Consider the following 17,473-nt stretch of genomic DNA (forward strand, 5'->3'; position numbering starts at 1 on the left):
ACTTTCCTCTGCTGGAGGGAGCCGCCTTCACCCTGGTTCCAGGCCCCTGTTAGAGCACTGGGCTGGCGTTCACTCCTCACTAAGAGGCTGCCTCTCCTTCGCCCGGAAGCTAGGAATAACAGGAGCTGTGGCGCAATCCAGGTCTGTGTACCTAGTATAAAGCGCAGGCTAGTCTGTAGGGGGCGCCAATAAACCTTTCTGGAATTGAGCTCTCAGCTCGGCTCCCAGGGCCTGGTGAAGCTTCTCTGGTTCCCTAGCGATCCCTCTACTCACAGCCCTGGGCCGAGCCTTCCGTCCCCTCCCCCGCTCAATGTGTCCTGCCAGTTCCCTGAGGAGCGCTGGCCCTAGGCCGGCCACACAGTAGCTGCTCAAAAGGACTGACCCAAATAGGAGCAAATGACCCTCCCTGGGGGACGGCGGCACGGTTTGCAGTGCGCGGAATTCCAGCGGCCAGCCGGCATGCAGTTCTCAATTACCATATTAGAGATAAGGACCTGGATGTCCCCGAAGCCCGATCGCGCTCCGTCTTCCGGAGTCCAGGCGGCCGTATCTCCGCTCGCCGCCTCAACGCCTCCCTGATGTCGGCCCCAAGTGCCTCAGTTTCCCTCATATGTAAAGCGGGGACATCTTTTGAAATTCTTGTCAGTGCTAGCGCTCTCTCCGCCCGGGAAGCCCCAGGCGACAGACAGAGACTCCGCGGCACAGACGTGGGCTTTATTAGCATTTTAGTATCGGGCGTAGGTCCGCAGCGTTACCACGGAGGAAAGGGTTCCGGCGAAGTTAGGGTTAATCTCGGCTCGCAACTGGCGCAGGCGCGTGGGGTGGGGTCACGGGGCCGCTTCCGGCAGGTAAGGGCGGAAAAACTTCCAACTTCCGATGGGGGCCGAGCCCCTCCGTGGTCCTCGCACACACCGGAAGGGGACCGAACTTTGGGTCAGACCTCAGTCTTCCGAAAGGAACGAATCCGAGCCTCGTTTTGCATAAGGCCTGCAGAAAAGACTTCCGCCCGCTCCCAAGATGGCCACCAGCAGCGGTTGGGAGCTTCGGTTGCGGGGCGGAAGGTCACTGGGAGGGGGCGGAGCCTCCTCTCCCCAAGTTCCGGCTCAACCAGGACTGGAGGAAGCGCGTCCAGCTGGGGCTTTGTCGCATTTGCGTTGCCGTGCCCGCGCTCTTCGGGCGAGGAAGCCCCTTCAGGGTGGGAAGAAGAAAAGGTAGAATGAATTAGCTTATCCTGGCAGCCCGAAGCAAGGCCCCTCCGCTTACGGAATCCCACCACCAAGTGAGATCTGGGAGGAGATAAAAGAGCGTAGATCCTAACAGGCCTTGTATGGAGAGGTCTCCTGACTACTAAGCATGGTCCCTCCATGTTGCGAGCAGAAAGAAAGGACGCCTACGGTCCTGTAAGCGCCAGAGCCGGAGACTTAGCACCTGGAAGATGGGACCATAATTTGAAAATCAAAGAAGTGGTTCGGAAATTGAGGCCAAGAACCCGGCTATCCGAAGTGGGTCGGCCAGGAGCACAAATGCCTCGTGCTCCGGGGATTTGGGGAGCCCAGGAGCCTTGGCCTGCTGGAGCAGGGTCAGGTCCCCGAATACCCTGGGACTCGGGAAGGGTCTGGCTGCAGGCGAGGAGTCCCGAAACTGCAAATCCCGACGTGCACTGGGACAGCCCAGTGGGAGGAGGCCCGGGAGCACAGGTCCCGGCGTGGTCCGGGACTGCGGGGCACCTCAGCCGGCCCTCACCTTGAAGGAGACGTGAAACTCGTCGCTCATCCTCCGGAGCTCGCGGCCATATCGCTGTGCAGCCCAGAGGTTGGGGGGCGCCGAACGCGAGCGGCCCCTAAAGGGGCCGAGATCCTCCTCCTCCGTCTCTTCATTATCCTCTGGCCCCGCGCGGTAGGAGCTGTGACGACTCCGGGTCTCCACAGCCCCAGTGCCTGCAGAGAAGATCAGACGGTGGGGATGACTTGAATCTCAACTCCTCTCGCGTCCCCAGCCCTGCAGCAGTGTTAGTGTAGTTTCGAACTAATTTCTCATTAATCCCACAAATCTTAATTGAGCCCCAATATGGGCCAGACCCTGTGGCTCAGATGGTAAAGAATCTGCCTGCAATGCGGGAGATCTGGGTTCGATCCGTGGGTGGGGAAGATCCACTGGAGAAGGGAAAGGCTACCCACTCCAGTATTCTTGCCTGCAGAATCCCACGGACAGAAGAGCCTGGCGGGCTACAGTCCTGTGAGGTTGCAGAGTCCGACACAATTGATCGAGTAACACTTTCAACGGGCCAGACCTTTCGGTTTATAGAATGACTTTACCTCTGTGCTTGGTACAGAATAAGGGCATAAATAGTGGTTACAGCTGTGAGTGTAAGATCCAGGGACTTCCCAGCAACTCCCTGGGAGGTTAACTCTTTCATCAGCTCCAGTCCCCTGCGGAGGAAATCAGTCTCCTGGTTGAGGAGGTACCCCAACCAAGCCAGACAGGGTTGAACCCCACCTCCGCAGGTGACCTGCTGGGGCCCATTTGTTTCACTGGTGTGACCTACAGGAGACCTAGAAGCCCTTTGAGAACAAGAACCTGTCAGCATATCTGTACCTCTCACAGCACCCACTTTGAACAAACTGTCCAGAAAGTTCTGTTGACTTTTTATGGTAACACTTAAGGAGCACGCACTAGGTCCTGGGCATTACCTCATTATCCTAAGCATGCCAGGAGATAAGTACTAATATTGCTTCTACGGTATAGATGAAAAGACAGGCTTGGAGAGGTTTAGACTTGCCCTGAGTGACACAGTTGGGAAGTTCTGAGGTTTGAAGTCCCTACAGGTTTGTTGGAATCCAGAGTCCAGTGATAATCCATTGAGCTATACGTCATCCTTTATCCAACCACCCTTCAACTCCCTGAGCCTGTGTCTTCACCTCTTTATGGGGATAAACCTAGTTCTTAATGCCAGTGACTTGCCTCACATAAACAGCGTGAAAGTCCTTTATAAGCTGAAAGTGTGTGATGGATCATTGTTCAAAGAGGTGTGTCCTGAGTTTGTCTGGCTTTTGCGTGTGTTCCATCCCCCTAATTCCTGTCAACCCCACCCCCATACCCAGACCAACAAAGACCTAGAACACTCCCAGGAGCATAAATCCAGAGCCGGATTGAAAGACAAGCATGGAACAAGTACAGGGAACAGCATCCACAGCAAGGTATGTCTGTCAGGGAGGCATCCTGAAGAAAGTATGATCTAGGCCAGGTCTTGAAGCCAGGGGTAACTGTCTCATCCTCTCCCAAAGGCCTGTGGGCCAGCTCCAGGGCTGGGGCCTCCAAGGGTCCCAGCTCCAAACACAGGGCTGGGAAAGCCAAGAAAAGAAGAGGGGGCTGGATCCAGAAAGGCCTAGGCTAAGAGGGTGGCTGGAATTCCTAAACTTCACCAAAGCCTGGGCTCAGGTAGGCAGGGACACCATAAAGCCTTTGAGGAACGAGGTGGCAGCGGGGAACAGGCAGCTAAATCAGCAGTCCAGATTGGGGCTGGGGCTACGGAGCTGAGAGCAGCAAGAGCCCTGATGAGAACAGGCCCGTCTACAGAGGACTGTCCGGTTCCATGGGGCATGGGCATCAGGGCAGAAGTCCCCCCCTCCCCCGCATTCCTGCTTTGTGACCTTGGGCCCTTTCTTTTTAATCCCTTGGGGTCTCGGTGTTGTCCTCTGTGAAATGGGGGCAGCCCCCAGTACCCCCATGAGGACAAACGACACAGAGAAAGAACCCTGTTCTGCCCTTTTCATGTCCTGAAGCCTCGCATTTTCCCGGTGAGAGGCCAAGTTCTCCCTATTTTACACATGAGGAAATAGAAGCACAGAGAGGTTAGGAACTTGCCCAGGGTCACACAGCTGGCACACCCTGCTTGGTCACTTAAATGCTCAGGAACTATCAGCTATTTTTCTGCTTTACTAGCACTAAGAACCCCCAGCCTCCACACTTGACAGATGCAGGGCCCAGTGGTCAGAAGGCAAGTGACGTAGGCAGGCACTTGGCTTGGGCCTTGCCCTCCTGCCTGGGAATCAGAACCAGCAGAACAGCAGCACTCCCTGTGTCAGCTTGGCAGCATGCTTCATGTCCATGAATTCCTTATGTCCTCGCCACATCCTGGGAGGGAAGGTTACTCACTGTCCCCATTTTACAGAAAAGAAAACTAAGGCATAGAGAGGGTAAGTAACTTGCCCAAAGTCACACAGCTAGTAGGTGACAGATGCCAACCCAACCAGTCTGGCTCCTGGGTCTGTGTATTTAACTCTCATGCCCCAGGCTCCTTTCAGCAGCACCATGAGCTCCCGTGGGGGCTCAGGTCTGGAAAGGCAACCCTAGGCCTAATGTGACTGCCAGCTCCGCCAGGAGCCTACCCATGGAGTGGGGATTTTTACCGAAGCCATGAATTAAGCAGTGCCAAGCCAGCCATTGTCAAAATGACACTCAAATGTGTAAACTGAACATTTAAGTGTCCTATTTACTAGGAAAAAAATTTGAGTATTTTTCTGTGAACTCCCTGGGGGAGCAGACATGCCTACCCACTCCATCCATCCAACCTTCAATCAGCAGTCACTCCTTCATGCCCCTAGATAGTGCAAGGCGTCCTCTCCCAGTCTTGGGAAGGAAAGGAGGCGGGAGGAGGCGTGGCTTCTGGTTGTGAGCATGCTCTCTCGCCATCCTTCCAGAGTGCAGGCCTGGGGCTGGGTGGGAAAGTGGGAGGGACCTATGGCTGGAGGTGTCAGGAGCCCCAAACTTAAAGTTCTTTACTCACTGGCTTTCTGGGTAAGTGGGTGGGGCTGAACACATCCACATTCCCGCTCCTGTGAGCATCCTTGCACACTTCACTAGAACAGTGCTGTTCCAGACAGCTGGAGGCAGTGAGGTTGTGCCATCAGGTGGGGTTGGGTTTGGATCCTGCTCTACCACGTGGGGGGTTCACATGTTGCTCGACTTCAGCAGGAGAGCAGCTCGGTGCTCCCCCCTGGAGCAGGCATGTGGCCTGACCTGTCTCAGCCCAGGCTTCCTGTGTCCCCTAAAGCCATTTGGAGTATGAAAGCCCCTTACTGGCCTGTAGAGAACATACCTCCACCTTGCTCAGAGCTGAGAAAATCAGAAAACACGATAAAGCAGAGGCTGGCAAGTGTTTTCTGTAAAGGGTCAGAGAGGAAATGTTTGGGGCATCGCAGGCCACATAGCCTGTCACAACTACTCAACATTGTGGCCAGGGCTTGAAAGCAGCCGTAAACAATATACACGTGCTTGTGCACCGCTGCGTTCCACTAAAATTGTATTTGGAACACTGAAATAAAATACTGTTCTTTGGAGTTCTGTCAACTGTTTAAAAGTGTCAAAAAAAAAAGTGTCAAAATCATCCTTAGCTCATTGGCTACACAACAAAGAGGAGTTTAGCCTTTGGATGTGGTTTGCCAACCTCTGCTCTAAACCCAACTATGTCTGTCCTCTGCCTAAAACTTTCAATGGCTCCCTGTTGCCTATGAGATAAACTCCAAACTCCTGGGCATGGCCTTCAGGGCCCTTACATTCTTACGTTCCAGCCTGCACTCCCTTGTCTGCCATCAGGGTGGCATTGGTTATTCATGTCTCTCTATTCCGTCTAAATGAATGGCAATCCCCAGGTCTGCTCAGGGCCTGGGCCAACTCACTGCAACAACAACTGCAGTAATAGTAAGAATAGCAGACCCTCCTCTCTGCTAGGCACTGTTTCTAAGCATTTTTCCTGTATTAATGCATCAGATTCTCTTGACAACGCAATGAGGTGGGACTACTTCTAGTCCCATTTTACTGGGATAAAAAATCTGAGGCACTCAGTATTTATGGCAGCACTATTTACAATAGCCAAGATATGGAAGCAACCTAAATGTCCAACAGAAAGATAAAGAAAGTTTCCTTGGTGGCTCAGTTGGTAAAGAATCTGCCTGGCAACACAGGAGACCTGGGTTTGATCTCTGGGTCAGGAAGATTCCTTGGAGAAGGAAATGGCAACCCACTCCAGTATTCTTGTCTGGAGAATTCCATGGACAAAGAAGATGTATATATAAACAATGAAATACTACTCCGCCACTAAAAAAAAAAAGTGAAATAATGCCATTTGCAGCACCAAGGATGGACCTAGAGATAATCACACTAAGCGAAGTGAGTCAGACAAAAATACGGAATCCAAAACTGATACAGGAGACTCCCCTGGTGGTCCAGTGGTTAAAATCCCATGCATTCAATGCAGCGGGCATATGTTTGATCCTTAGTGGGGGAACTAAGATCCCATAGGCCTCCTGGTGTGGCCAAAAACAAGACAAACAAAAAATGATACAAATCAACATATTTACAAAATAGAAATAGACTCACACACATAGAAAACAAACTGCCTCCTGGTGCTGCCGAAAACAAAACAGGACAAACAAAGAATGATACAAATGAGTTTACTTACAAAACAGAAACAGACATGGAAAACAAATTTATGATTACCACAGGGGGAAAAAGGGGAGTGGGGGTAGGGAGGATTAACTAGGCCTTTGGGATTTCTTTTTTTTTTTCTTTGGCAGCACTGCATGGCTTATGAGATCTCAGTTCCCCAACCAGGAATCGAACCTAGGCCATGTCAGTGAAAGCGCTGTGTCCTAACCACTGGACCACCAGGGAATTCTGGACTTTGGGATTCATAGGTACATGCAGATGACACCACCCTTATGGCAGAAAGTGAAGAAGAACTAAAGAGCCTCTTGATGAAAGTGAAAGAGGAGAGTGAGAAAGCTGGCTTAAAGCTCAACATTCAGAAAACTAAGATCATTGCATCCGGTGCCATCACTTCATGGCAAATAGATGGGGAAACAGTGGAAACTGGCTGACTTTATTTTTCTGGGCTCCAAAATCACTGCAAATGGTGACTGCAGCCATGAAATTAAAAGATGCTTACTCCTTGGAAGGAAAGTTATGACCAACCTAGACAGCATATTGAAAAGCAGAGACATTACTTTGTCAACAAAGGTCTGTCTAGTCAAGGCTATGGTTTTTCCAGTGGTCATGTATGGATGTGAGAGCTGGACTATAAAGAAGGCTGAGTGCCAAAGAATTGATGCTTTTGAACTGTCGTATTAGAGAAGACTCTTGACAGTCCGAGATCCAACCAGTCCATCCTAAAGGACATCAGTCCTGGGTGTTCATTGGTAGGACTGATGTTGAAGCTGAAACTCCAATACTTTGGCCACCTGATGCGAAGACTGACTCATTGGAAAAGACCCTGATGCTGGGAAAGATTGAGGGCAGGACGAGAGGGGAATGACAGAGGATGAGATGGTTGGATGGCATCACCGACTCAATGGACATGGGTTTGGGTGGACTCCGGGAGATGGTGATGGACAGGGAGGTCTGGTGTTCTGCGGTTCATGGGGTCGCAGAGTCGGACACGACTGAACGACTGAACTGAACTATATATAAAGTAGATAAACAACAAGGATTTACTGTGTAGCACTGGGAACTATATTGAATATCTTGTAATAACCTATTACGGAAAAGAATCTGAAAAAGAATATATATATGCATATATATATATATAACTGACTCACTTTGCTGTACTCCTGAAACTAACATATCATTATAAATCAACCTGGAGAAGGTCATGGCAACCCCCTCTAGTATTCTTGCCTGGAGAATCCCATGGACAGAGGATTCTGGTAGGCTACAGTCCATAGGGTCACAAAGAGTCAGACACGACTGAGCGACTAACATTTTCACTTTCACAAATCAACTATGGGCTTCCCGTAGTTACCACTGGGCACTAGTGGTAAAGAATCTGCCTGCAATGCAAGAGACATGGGTTCAATCCCTGGGTCGGGAAGATCCCCTGGAGAAGGGAATGGCAACCGGCTCCAGTATTCCCGCCTGGAAAATTCCATGAGCAGAGGAGCCTGGCGGACTATAGTCCATGGGGCCACAAAGAGTCAGACACGACTGAGCACATAAATCAGCTATACTTCAATTAAAAAAAAAAAGCCAGGGTGAAGCCTGCAGTCTGGCCCGGGGTCTGGCACTGGGCTGCTTTACTCACCGTGTGTCGCCCTTCCCCTCTCTACCATTCACGCACCAGCTGCTCCAGGCACCCAGCTACGCACGGGAGCTGGCACAGCACACAAGGTGGCCACAGGCCCGCCCTGGAGACACGCACAGTTCACCGAGCAGGGGCTTGGAGGCAGGGAATGTGAAGAGTGGCAGCACCCTGCCCATGCGGAGGGGGACAGTGGCCCGGTGGCTCTGGCAGGTTATCGGCACCTGCGGGTCTTTCATGGAAAACCACTTGAAACTAAGTCAAAAGGAATCCAGGGCAGGTCTCTTACATCCCTTGCAGGCCTTGTCATGGCTGGGCCTGGAGCTGGGCCACCTTTCCCCCTTGGGGCCTCAGGTGCCCCCACCCGCGGGATGGGCCCCTAGTGAGTGCAAGAGGTTTTGCCACTCCTATTTCATTCATTCATAGCACAGAAATGGTCCTTTCCAGCTCCCTGCCTTGGCACTCCAGCTCTGATGATGCCGGGCTCCTCACACTTGGCCAGCTTACACTGCATACGAGCCAAGCCCCGCACCGCCTCCCTCACTGGGCTGATACCAACACAGCTCTGGTTAAGGCCAACTCCCTGCCAGTTCCCACAGGCACCTGGGCGGCCAGCATGGCTGGAGAAAAGCACAGCCGTGCCACCTCTGTTCAAATTCACAGCCATAAGACCCAGTGGCCCCCCGAGTTGCCCAGCACACCTTCCAACTCCATACTCTGGGCCAGACAACTACTTCAAACCTGTTCTTCCCTCTCTCGACCTCAACCTCCACCCCTCTCCCCACCTTCACTCCTGGTTCAAGACCTGGCTTCCTTTCACCAAGAAATTGGAAGCATCCACGAGAGAAACATCTACTAGTTCCTGTGAGGTGTCTCCTTGCCCTCCTCCACCCCTCCACTGCACTCAGCTGAGCTGCCCCTCCCCTGAACACCAGACCACTCTCTCCTACTCAAGTAAGCTTCCTTTCTCCCCTGCATCCCCCAGTATTTTCCTAACTGGATTACTCCATCAACTTATAAACATGCTCTTTCGGGAGTTCCTTGATGGTTAAGACTCCACACTTCCATTGCAGGGAGCATGGGTTTGAGTCCTGGTCAGGGAATTAAGACCGCACAAGCCACATGGTACAGCCAAAAAAAAAGAACCTCTTTTTTCTTTTTATCTTAAGTAATAAAACAATCCTTCCTTGACTCTCCTTGGGCCTTCAGGTGCCGCTGGCTCCTCTGTTCCTCTTTGCCAGAGCTCAGCTGCCAAGAGTGGGCTCTCCTTTCTACCTCCAATTCTCTTCCCATCATCCCTCCCCACTCTCCACCCAAGCTTCCCCAGCCCTAGGTCCAGTCCAGCGCTCCACTCCCAGCCCTCCTCCAGCAGCGCTCAAAGGAGCATCGCCCAGTTCAACACTCCCCTCCCTACCACATGGCTCCCTCCTTCTCAGACCCCAGTGCGGGCTCCTCCGCTTCTGCTGCCCTCTGCAGCCTGGAGCTCCAGACACAGCCCAAGCCCTACCCTGTCTACACTGTCTCCCAGGGCCCACCAAACACTTCATCAGCAATGGCCAACTCCCACATGTATCTATCCCTACTAGAAATCTCCAACTGGATGCCCAAAAGGTACCTCTAACCTGACCTGGCCCAAGCAGGGCTCCTGATCTCGCCCCACACCATCTCAGTTCCACCTCAGTTGAGAGCAACTCCATCCTTCCAGGCGCCCAAGCCATCCTCTTTGGGCCTCACACATCTGTCTATCAGCAAATCCCACCAGCTCGACCTTCAAAAGAAACCCAGAGCCTAGCTCTAATACTTACCACTTCCACCACCACCACCACGCTCGCACCAGCTACCATCCTCCCCCGTGGCACCACCCCTACCTTTGCCCATTGGAGACCCGTCTCCACCCAGGGGCCCTGGTGATTCTCTTGAGGTCCAAATCAGATCAGAGTCCTCCAGGTTTTCACTCAACCTGAAAGCCAGAGCCTTGACCTGGGCCTTCAAGGCCCTGCCCTTCAGCCCCTCCCCTTCCCTGATCTCTGGAGGAGTCTCTAAGGCCCTCCTCTCACTGCCCTCAGGGTCTTTGCATTTGCCCTGCCCTCCGCCTAGGTGAAGGAAATGGCAACCCACTCCAGTATTCTTGCCTGGAAAATTCCATGGACAGAGGACCCTGGTGGGCTACAGTCCATGGGGTCACAAAGAGCTGGACTTGACTGAGTGACTAACACTGCCCTCTGTCTGCGGGCATCCCTGCCAGCATCTGTCTTCCCACAGATCTCTGGCTCACTCCTCATCAGATTCTAGCCTTGGCTCAAATGTTGCTTCTTACCAAAGCCCTAGTAGCTCAGTTGGTAAAGAATCACCTGCAGTGCAGGAGACCTGAGTTTGATCCCTGGGTCAGGAAGATCCCCTGGAGAAGGAAATGGCAACCCACTCCAGCATTCTTGCCTGGGAAATCCATGGACAGAGGAGCCTGGAGGGCTACAGTCCATGGGGTCCCAAGAGTCAGACATGACTTAGCAACTAAACCACCACCACCAAGGCCCACCCTGACCACCTCAGTTTAAATCACTCCCTCGAGCCCCCAGCACTCCGGATTCCAAAGAGAAAGTCAAGGGTATGTCACCTAAGGCATCACCTGCTACGGCACCATATCACTGACTGGTTTGTTTGTTTCTTGGTTTATGACTTGTCTCCCCCTATCTTCTAGAATGTAGGCAACCACAAGGGTAAGAGCTTCTCTTCTAGTCCCTGATGAACCCCTGGCAGCTGGTACACACATTCAGCACTTGACACAGAAGATGGGGACAGCCAGATACAGGATGGGAAGCAGTTTCAAGCAGAAAAACTCTAAGTGCAAAAATCTCAAAGTTAAAGAAAGCCTGTGGAGTTCAGTGTGACATACAGCAGGCTGGCTGGTGGGGGTGGGGTCTTTTTTTTTTCTTTTAATTTTTTTTTTTTTTTTTAGAGATTGTATCCCTAATAACTGAATATCAACCTTTTTTCTTTCTTTCTTTTTTGACTGTAATCCTAGTTCCCTGACCAGGCATTGAACCCCGGGGTCCTCGGCAGTGAAAGCACTGAGCGTTAACCACTGGACCACCAGGGAACTCTCTGGGGTGGGGGCATTAATAAGCCTTCCTGCTCCTGAAAATGGAAGGGTGTCACATCGGCAGCAGTTAAGGGACATGAGTTTTGTTTTCAGAAGATGTCTGTGGTTGTTCCAGGTGCCAAGGCTTGGGCTGGGCACCCTGGTGGTAGGGACTACTAAGACATGGCTGCTGCCCTCCAGGGCCCATCCTTCCATCTCAGCTGGGTCTCCCTCAGTAGATATAGAGGACAGCCGATGCTTTCCCAGTCCCACACAGACCTGCTGCCTGGTAGGGCTGTCTGCCTCTTGGGATTACCTGGCCCTGGCGATGTTAAGGACAGCACCGTGTGGGTGTGAGCCACAGGGTGGGAAAGAACAGAGCTGGGGACTGGATCCAGGATCTCAAGGAAAGCACTAGCCTGGGGCAAAGCACCACAGAGTCTTCTAGCCCAAAGGAAATGCTGAGTATGACCTTAGGCAAGTCATTTCCCCTTTCTGGCCTCTCAGTGATTCTGTCCTGGTCCTGTGCTAAGAGCTACATACTTGGAGCATTTACTAAACACCAGCTCTATAATTAAGTGCTTCTAAGGTATGCCTGTTAATCTTCCCCACAGCATTACCAGGGTGGTGATGAATTGCTGTTTTACAGAAGAGGAAACTGAGGTGCAGAGTGGTGAGGGACTTACTCAGAGCCCTCCAGAGTGTGGATGTGGCTGGGGTGAAGAGAGCTACTGGGCTGGAGGCAAGCTGGACAGGCAGGTGGTTGTTGGGTGGGGGGCGGGGGTTGCCTACCTCCATGGTGGCTGCTGCCGGCCGGCTGCCCCTGCTGGTGACCAGCTTCCCCCAGGAGGCCTGGGGCTGTTAGCCAGTGCTTGCTGAGACCTGGGGGCCTGTCCCCTGTGGGGCTGGGGCCCAGGCCCCTATCTGCAGGGCTGGAGTCTTCCTGCTCACTCTGCTCAAACTCTGGGATCTGGAACATGCTCTGGGCTGCAGGGGGGCAAGATGACAAGTAATTAGAGAACAGCGGGAGCTAAGGCTGGCTGGCAGGGTTGGGGGCGCAGGTGTCCCTGGCTCCCTCTCCCACCTCAGCACCCCAGGTCCACCCTGCTTCCCTGGCGCACATCTGTCCGTTGAGTCTGGGCCGGCAGGAAGCTCGACTTATCCGCCCAGGATCTAAAACTCTCAGAGCCCTAGGGCTGGAGAGAAGCCTCAGGCCCCTGCCCAGGCTTCAGTCAGACCCGCCCGCGGTAACGGCACACAGATCTCACCCCAAGCCCGATAATGAGGCCCCTGACCCGGGCCCGCCGCGTCCCTTTAGCAAAAAGAGAGCCCGGCCCTAGTTGCCTGGGTAACGGAAACTGTCACGGGCCCGGCCCAATCAGCTCTTGAAATGTCAGCTGGCCAGCAGGCGGGCCCCACTCCTTGGGGCCCCGCCCACTGCCTTCCTCCTGATTCTCTTCTACGTCTCCGGATGCTCAGCTCTCGACTTCCTTATGCCTTGGGCGTTGTTGGAGCCGCTGAGGGATTCTCCGGGGTCCCCATTTGGAAGCCAGCTCCTGCTGACAAGTCCTTCAGCCCCTCTGGGACTTAATTCCCACTCCTGTAAAATGGAGATAATGACACCTCTTTCAGGAGTCAGTGATCCTTGTAAACTGGGCGGTGATTACTGTGGGTGAAAGCACTTTGCAAAGCAGTAATCGAAGCTCAGCCGTCGGAGGCAACTGTTGTTGCTGTTGTCACTGCTCCATCCGAACCGGGTGACCGGCTCGGGAAGCGCCCCTCCCTTCTCCTCGCGGTGGAAACCTCGCACCGCCCGCGTCAGGGGCGCCACTCCTCGCGCCAACTCGGGGGCACTAGAGATAAGCGAGGGAGCCTCCACCCGGGGCAGGATGACTGTCCCGGCGCAGAAGGGAAAGGGGCCTCTAGGAGAGTGACAATAGGACTTGCGGAGGCCTCGCGCCTGGCAGACGGCAGGCCAGGTGAGCGGGAAACGCCGCCCCCTAGGGAATGGGCGGGCGGGCTCGCGCGGGACGCGGGGGTCCCGCGGATTAAGGCCCGGGGGCGGGGCCCGGAGGCCATCTTGGCTGAGGGCGGAAGTTTCCCTCGAGGCCGAGTGAAGGGAAGTCGTTACCGCCCCGGATCGGGCGGCACAATCTTGATTTGGGGATGGGGAAGAGAAGCATGGGAATCGCCAGCTTTCTATGGAAGCGAGGGCCGGTAGCTCCAGGCAATGCCCACCCGGGCGCAGGCCGGATGCGGCTCAGCCGGAACGTCAAGGCCGCTCGCCGCCTCTAGTAACCCCTGGCGCCCGGCGGTGGCTCAAGTTGCGCCAATTCTCGAACAGCTCCGCGCCGGGTGCGGCGCGGGCCTGCGTAGCCAGGACCAGACCCTGAGCAATTTGCGTAGCGAACGGCGGCCGCGCAGGCGCAGGAGGGGGCGGAGCAGCGGGAGCCAGGGAGCTGGAGCCCCGGGTCCCAGCGACCGGAGCCGGCTCCCGCAGCCGCGGCCTGAGGACCGGGCGTCGGCCTCCTCCCGCCCCCCCGCGGCTGGAGAGTGGACGCAGTGGGGGGTGGGGTGGGCCAGCGTCCGGAATCCTGAGGACGGAAGGCAGAGGCCCTCCCCATCCGGATTGTTGGAGGGGAGAGAGCCCTCCAGTTTGGGGAGGGGGAGAGCCAGACGTTGAGCGTCCCCAGCAGCGGCCGCTGCTCTGAACAGACTGGCGTTGGCCGGCTCTCCCCCTCCTGCCGGGACGACTCCAGCGACCGAGGCCAGGGACCCCCTTTCCTTCGGCTTCTGCACCCCCTTCCCCCCATCCCCGGCTTTGAGCCTGGCCTGGAGAGGAGTACTCCCCACTCTGCCCTGGAGAGGAAGGGCTGTCCTTCCACACCCCGTAGTGAGGGACCCAGGTTGCCTGTGCCCCGCGAAGGCAAGGGGCCCTCTGTCGAGGGCGGGAGGGCCCGGCCAACCACCACTGCTTTCCGCCTGAGCACCCTACAACTCCCACCCCTCCGTATTTATTTCCCTGGCCCCCTGCCGGCCCCTCCATCTCTGTCTTCAGGGTTCAGGCCTCCCTCCCTGACATGGAGAGTAACCTGTCTGGCTTGGTGCCTGCTGCTGGGCTGGTACCTGCGCTGCCGCCCGCCGTGACCCTGGGGCTGACTGCGGCCTACACCACCCTGTACGCCCTGCTCTTCTTCTCGGTCTATGCCCAGCTCTGGCTGGTACTCCTGTATGGGCACAAGCGTCTCAGCTATCAGACGGTGTTCCTGGCGCTCTGTCTGCTCTGGGCTGCCCTGCGTACCACCCTGTTCTCTTTCTACTTTCGAGACACACCCCGAGCCAACCACCTGGGGCCCCTGCCCTTTTGGCTTCTCTACTGCTGTCCTGTCTGCCTGCAGTTCTTCACACTGACGCTCATGAACCTCTACTTTGCTCAGGTAACCATGGTGATGGGTGGGGGTAGGCCTGTGGGGTAGCAAGCCCCAGGGCCCCAAAGAATAATGGGCCTCTCTGCCCCCAGGTGGTGTTCAAAGCCAAGGCAAAGCGTCGGCCAGAGATGAGCCGAGGCTTGTAAGTACTGGTGGGTTCAGTCCCCAGGTCAGGGGCAGGGAGAAGCCCAGTGTCCATTCCTTCCCCCTGGTAGGGCTGAGGGGAGTACAGCCCAGGATGCTTGGGGAAGGCTCGGGAACATTAGGCACCTGGTGCAGATGGTCTGCAGAGGTGCTACATATGTGAAGCTCAACTGTAATAAAAACCAGTGAAATATGGTGAAGGGAGAGGGTGCCAATGTCATCCATGATGGAGGAAGAGCTGGAGGCTCCGGCCCTCGGAAGCTCCAAAGGGCACTTCTGGGTGACCTTGGGCAGTGGTAACTCCTGTCCTTTATACAACATCTCACAGTTTATTAAGAGCTTTCACAGACATCTTTAATATTTACAACTTACCTTCGAAGCTGATGTATCCCCATTTGAGAGATGAAGACACTGAGGCCCAGCAAGGCCAAGCAACATGTTCAAGGTCGCACACCTGGCAGGAGGTAGAGCCAGGGCTTAAACTCAGATTTCTGACTCCCAATCCAGTGCTCTTTCTGCTGTACCACAGCTGTCAGTCATATTCTGACCTCTTTAGCCTCAGTTTCCTCATCCGCAAAACTGGAGGAGTGGGGTTCAGACTGCGTGGCCTGAGGTTCTGACTGACACCCGGGTCTCCTGGGAAGGGTTGGGTGGTTGGGGAGTGGCAAGGGTGGTCGCCTGGGGCTGACTGTGCTGTGGGCCGCAGGCTGGCTGTCCGAGGGGCCTTCGTGGGGGCCTCGCTGCTCTTTCTGCTGGTGAATGTGCTGTGCGCCATGCTGTCCCGCCGGCGCCGGGCACAGCCCTGGGCCCTCCTGCTGGTGCGTGTCCTGGTGAGCGACTCCCTGTTTGTTATCTGCGCACTCTCTCTTGCCGCCTGCCTCTGCCTTGTGGCCCGGCGGGCCCCCTCCACCAGCATCTACCTGGAGGCCAAGGTAGGGCCACAAGCGCTGATGCCTGGGTGTCTTTGGGGCGTTTGGGGTCTTCAGAGTAGAGAGAAAGCTGAAACCTCCCCTCCCTAAGGGTCCCCTGTTGTCATCTTTGCCAGGGGACCAGTGTGTGCCAGGCAGCTGCAATGGGTGGCGCCATGGTCCTGCTCTATGCCAGCCGGGCCTGCTACAACCTGGCAGCCCTGGCCTTGGCCCCCCGGAGCCGGCTGGACGCCTTCGATTACGACTGGTACAACGTCTCTGATCAGGTGGGCATTCGACACATCTGCCGCCTCCCCAGTAGCTGTGGCTCCTGGCCCCCAGCTGGCCTGGGTCCGGTCTGGGGGCCGCATTGGCATGACTGCAGATCGGCACAGCCCCTGCCTCCCCACAGGCGGACCTGGTGAACGACCTGGGGAACAAAGGCTACCTGGTGTTTGGCCTCATCCTCTTTGTGTGGGAGCTGCTGCCCACCACCCTGCTGGTGGGCTTCTTCCGGGTACATCGGCCCCCGCAGGACCTGGTGAGGGCCAGTGGAGAGGGGCGGCACTGGCGGTCCCTGGGCTGGGTTCTGGGGGTGTGGGAGGCCAGTGGGGGGCAGAAGGAAGCATCAATGGTGGCTCCCTTCCCTAGAGCACCAGCCGCATCCTCAACGGGCAGGTCTTTGGCTCCCGTTCCTACTTCTTCGACCGGGCACACTGCGAGGATGAGGGCTGCTCTTGGGAGCATAGCCGGGGTGAGAGCACCAGGTAGGAGTCCCGGCCCCACCCGAGGACCCCTGGGCTCTCAGGTTGCTCCACCAAGCCATGGGGTCCTAGAGCAGGTCTTGCCACCCACCTCTGCCCATGCCATGGTCTATACTAGGTGAAGTCCCCTCTGGTTTGCTCTTGCTAAAGTCCCTACCTCACCCCCCAAGATGCAGTTTGCCATAGTCAGAGAAGTCTGGGTCACTGAGCTCTGTTCTCGGTCAGTCTCTCTCCTCCCCCAACTCTGGTGACTGTGGTCCTAGTGACTGCTGGGGGACTGACCCTGTTTCTGCCTGCAGCATGTCAGGCAGCCTAGGCTCCAGCAGCTGGTATGGCACCATCGGGCGGGAACCAGGCTGGTGTGGAGGCAGCCAGACTCGGACCACGCCCCTGCTCTTCTCCCAGGTTCTGGGACCAGGCGGCCACCACCACAGTCTCTACTCCACCCCACAGACGTGATCCCCCTTCATCTCCCCGCAGAACACCCAGACCCCAGCCCCTCCCACCCCAGACCCTTGTGCCAAGTTCGTCTGCTGCTTCTTGCCCAGGATCCCCGGGGGCTGTGGCTGCCTCTTCCCCAGGCCGGCTCCTTGCTACTCCTGATGCAGTGAGCTTGTGCTGTCCCCTAGGATGGGGGGGCATGGCCCTGGCTGCCAGATGCTCACGGCGCCCTGGCATGACCCACCCCACCGCCTCCGCTTCCACTCCGGAGCCAGCTACCTCTCCTGCGTCTGCCACTCAATAAACAGTGTCTGTGCCCCAAGTCCATTTGCTGTCCATCAGTTGTCTGCTTGTGTTTCTCACACCATCATCTGTTCGGTCTAAGGCTGATTGGACACTGGCCCTCGAAGGGGGCTACTGGGCTGGGCTGGGGCCATTTACCTCCCCCAAGGCTGGTGAGTAAGGAGAGGGACAAACCTGGAGTCCAAAGAAAAAAAAGAGACCAGAAGAATCCAGCCCCAACTCCAGTCCCTTCCCTGCTTGAACAATTTCTACTCTTTCTTCGGGAACTGCTTCAAATGTCACCTCTATGAACCCTGCCATTTCCAGGTCAGGGAACTATGTCCCTCCCCACC

The 17,473-nt window shown here is 55.5% G+C and overlaps 2 protein-coding genes across 5 annotated transcripts; one reads left to right on the plus strand and one right to left on the minus strand.

Annotated features, from left to right (window-relative positions):
• Nucleotides 1-699: 699 nt before the first annotated feature.
• Nucleotides 700-12,571, minus strand: BAD (BCL2 associated agonist of cell death). Of its 3 annotated transcripts, none has more exons than XM_019954834.2 (4): nt 12,422-12,571; nt 11,946-12,140; nt 1,744-1,937; nt 700-1,188 (listed from the first exon to the last, which is right to left on the minus strand). In XM_019954834.2, exons 2-4 carry the CDS (start codon nt 12,130-12,132, stop codon nt 1,063-1,065), a joined length of 507 nt encoding a protein of 168 aa, XP_019810393.1. In that variant the 5' UTR covers nt 12,133-12,140; nt 12,422-12,571; the 3' UTR covers nt 700-1,062. The 3 variants fall into 3 exon arrangements, with proteins under 3 accessions (XP_019810393.1, XP_019810395.1, XP_019810394.1); XM_019954836.2 differs by lacking the exon at nt 12,422-12,571 and adding an exon at nt 12,275-12,415; XM_019954835.2 differs by lacking the exon at nt 12,422-12,571 and adding an exon at nt 12,238-12,415.
• A 62-nt stretch (nt 12,572-12,633) lies between these two features.
• Nucleotides 12,634-17,165, plus strand: GPR137 (G protein-coupled receptor 137). 2 transcript variants are annotated; one of them, XM_070783400.1, is made up of 8 exons: nt 12,634-13,132; nt 14,212-14,590; nt 14,674-14,723; nt 15,432-15,657; nt 15,771-15,920; nt 16,046-16,174; nt 16,285-16,400; nt 16,697-17,165. In XM_070783400.1, exons 2-8 carry the CDS (start codon nt 14,234-14,236, stop codon nt 16,854-16,856), a joined length of 1,188 nt encoding a protein of 395 aa, XP_070639501.1. In that variant the 5' UTR covers nt 12,634-13,132; nt 14,212-14,233; the 3' UTR covers nt 16,857-17,165. The 2 variants fall into 2 exon arrangements, with proteins under 2 accessions (XP_070639501.1, XP_019810392.1); XM_019954833.2 differs by lacking the exon at nt 12,634-13,132 and having other exon boundaries at nt 13,250-14,590.
• The last annotated feature ends 308 nt before the right edge of the window (nt 17,166-17,473 follow it).

Source organism: Bos indicus, chromosome 29 (assembly GCF_029378745.1).
Source record: "Bos indicus isolate NIAB-ARS_2022 breed Sahiwal x Tharparkar chromosome 29, NIAB-ARS_B.indTharparkar_mat_pri_1.0, whole genome shotgun sequence".
Lineage (NCBI taxonomy): Eukaryota > Metazoa > Chordata > Mammalia > Artiodactyla > Bovidae > Bos > Bos indicus.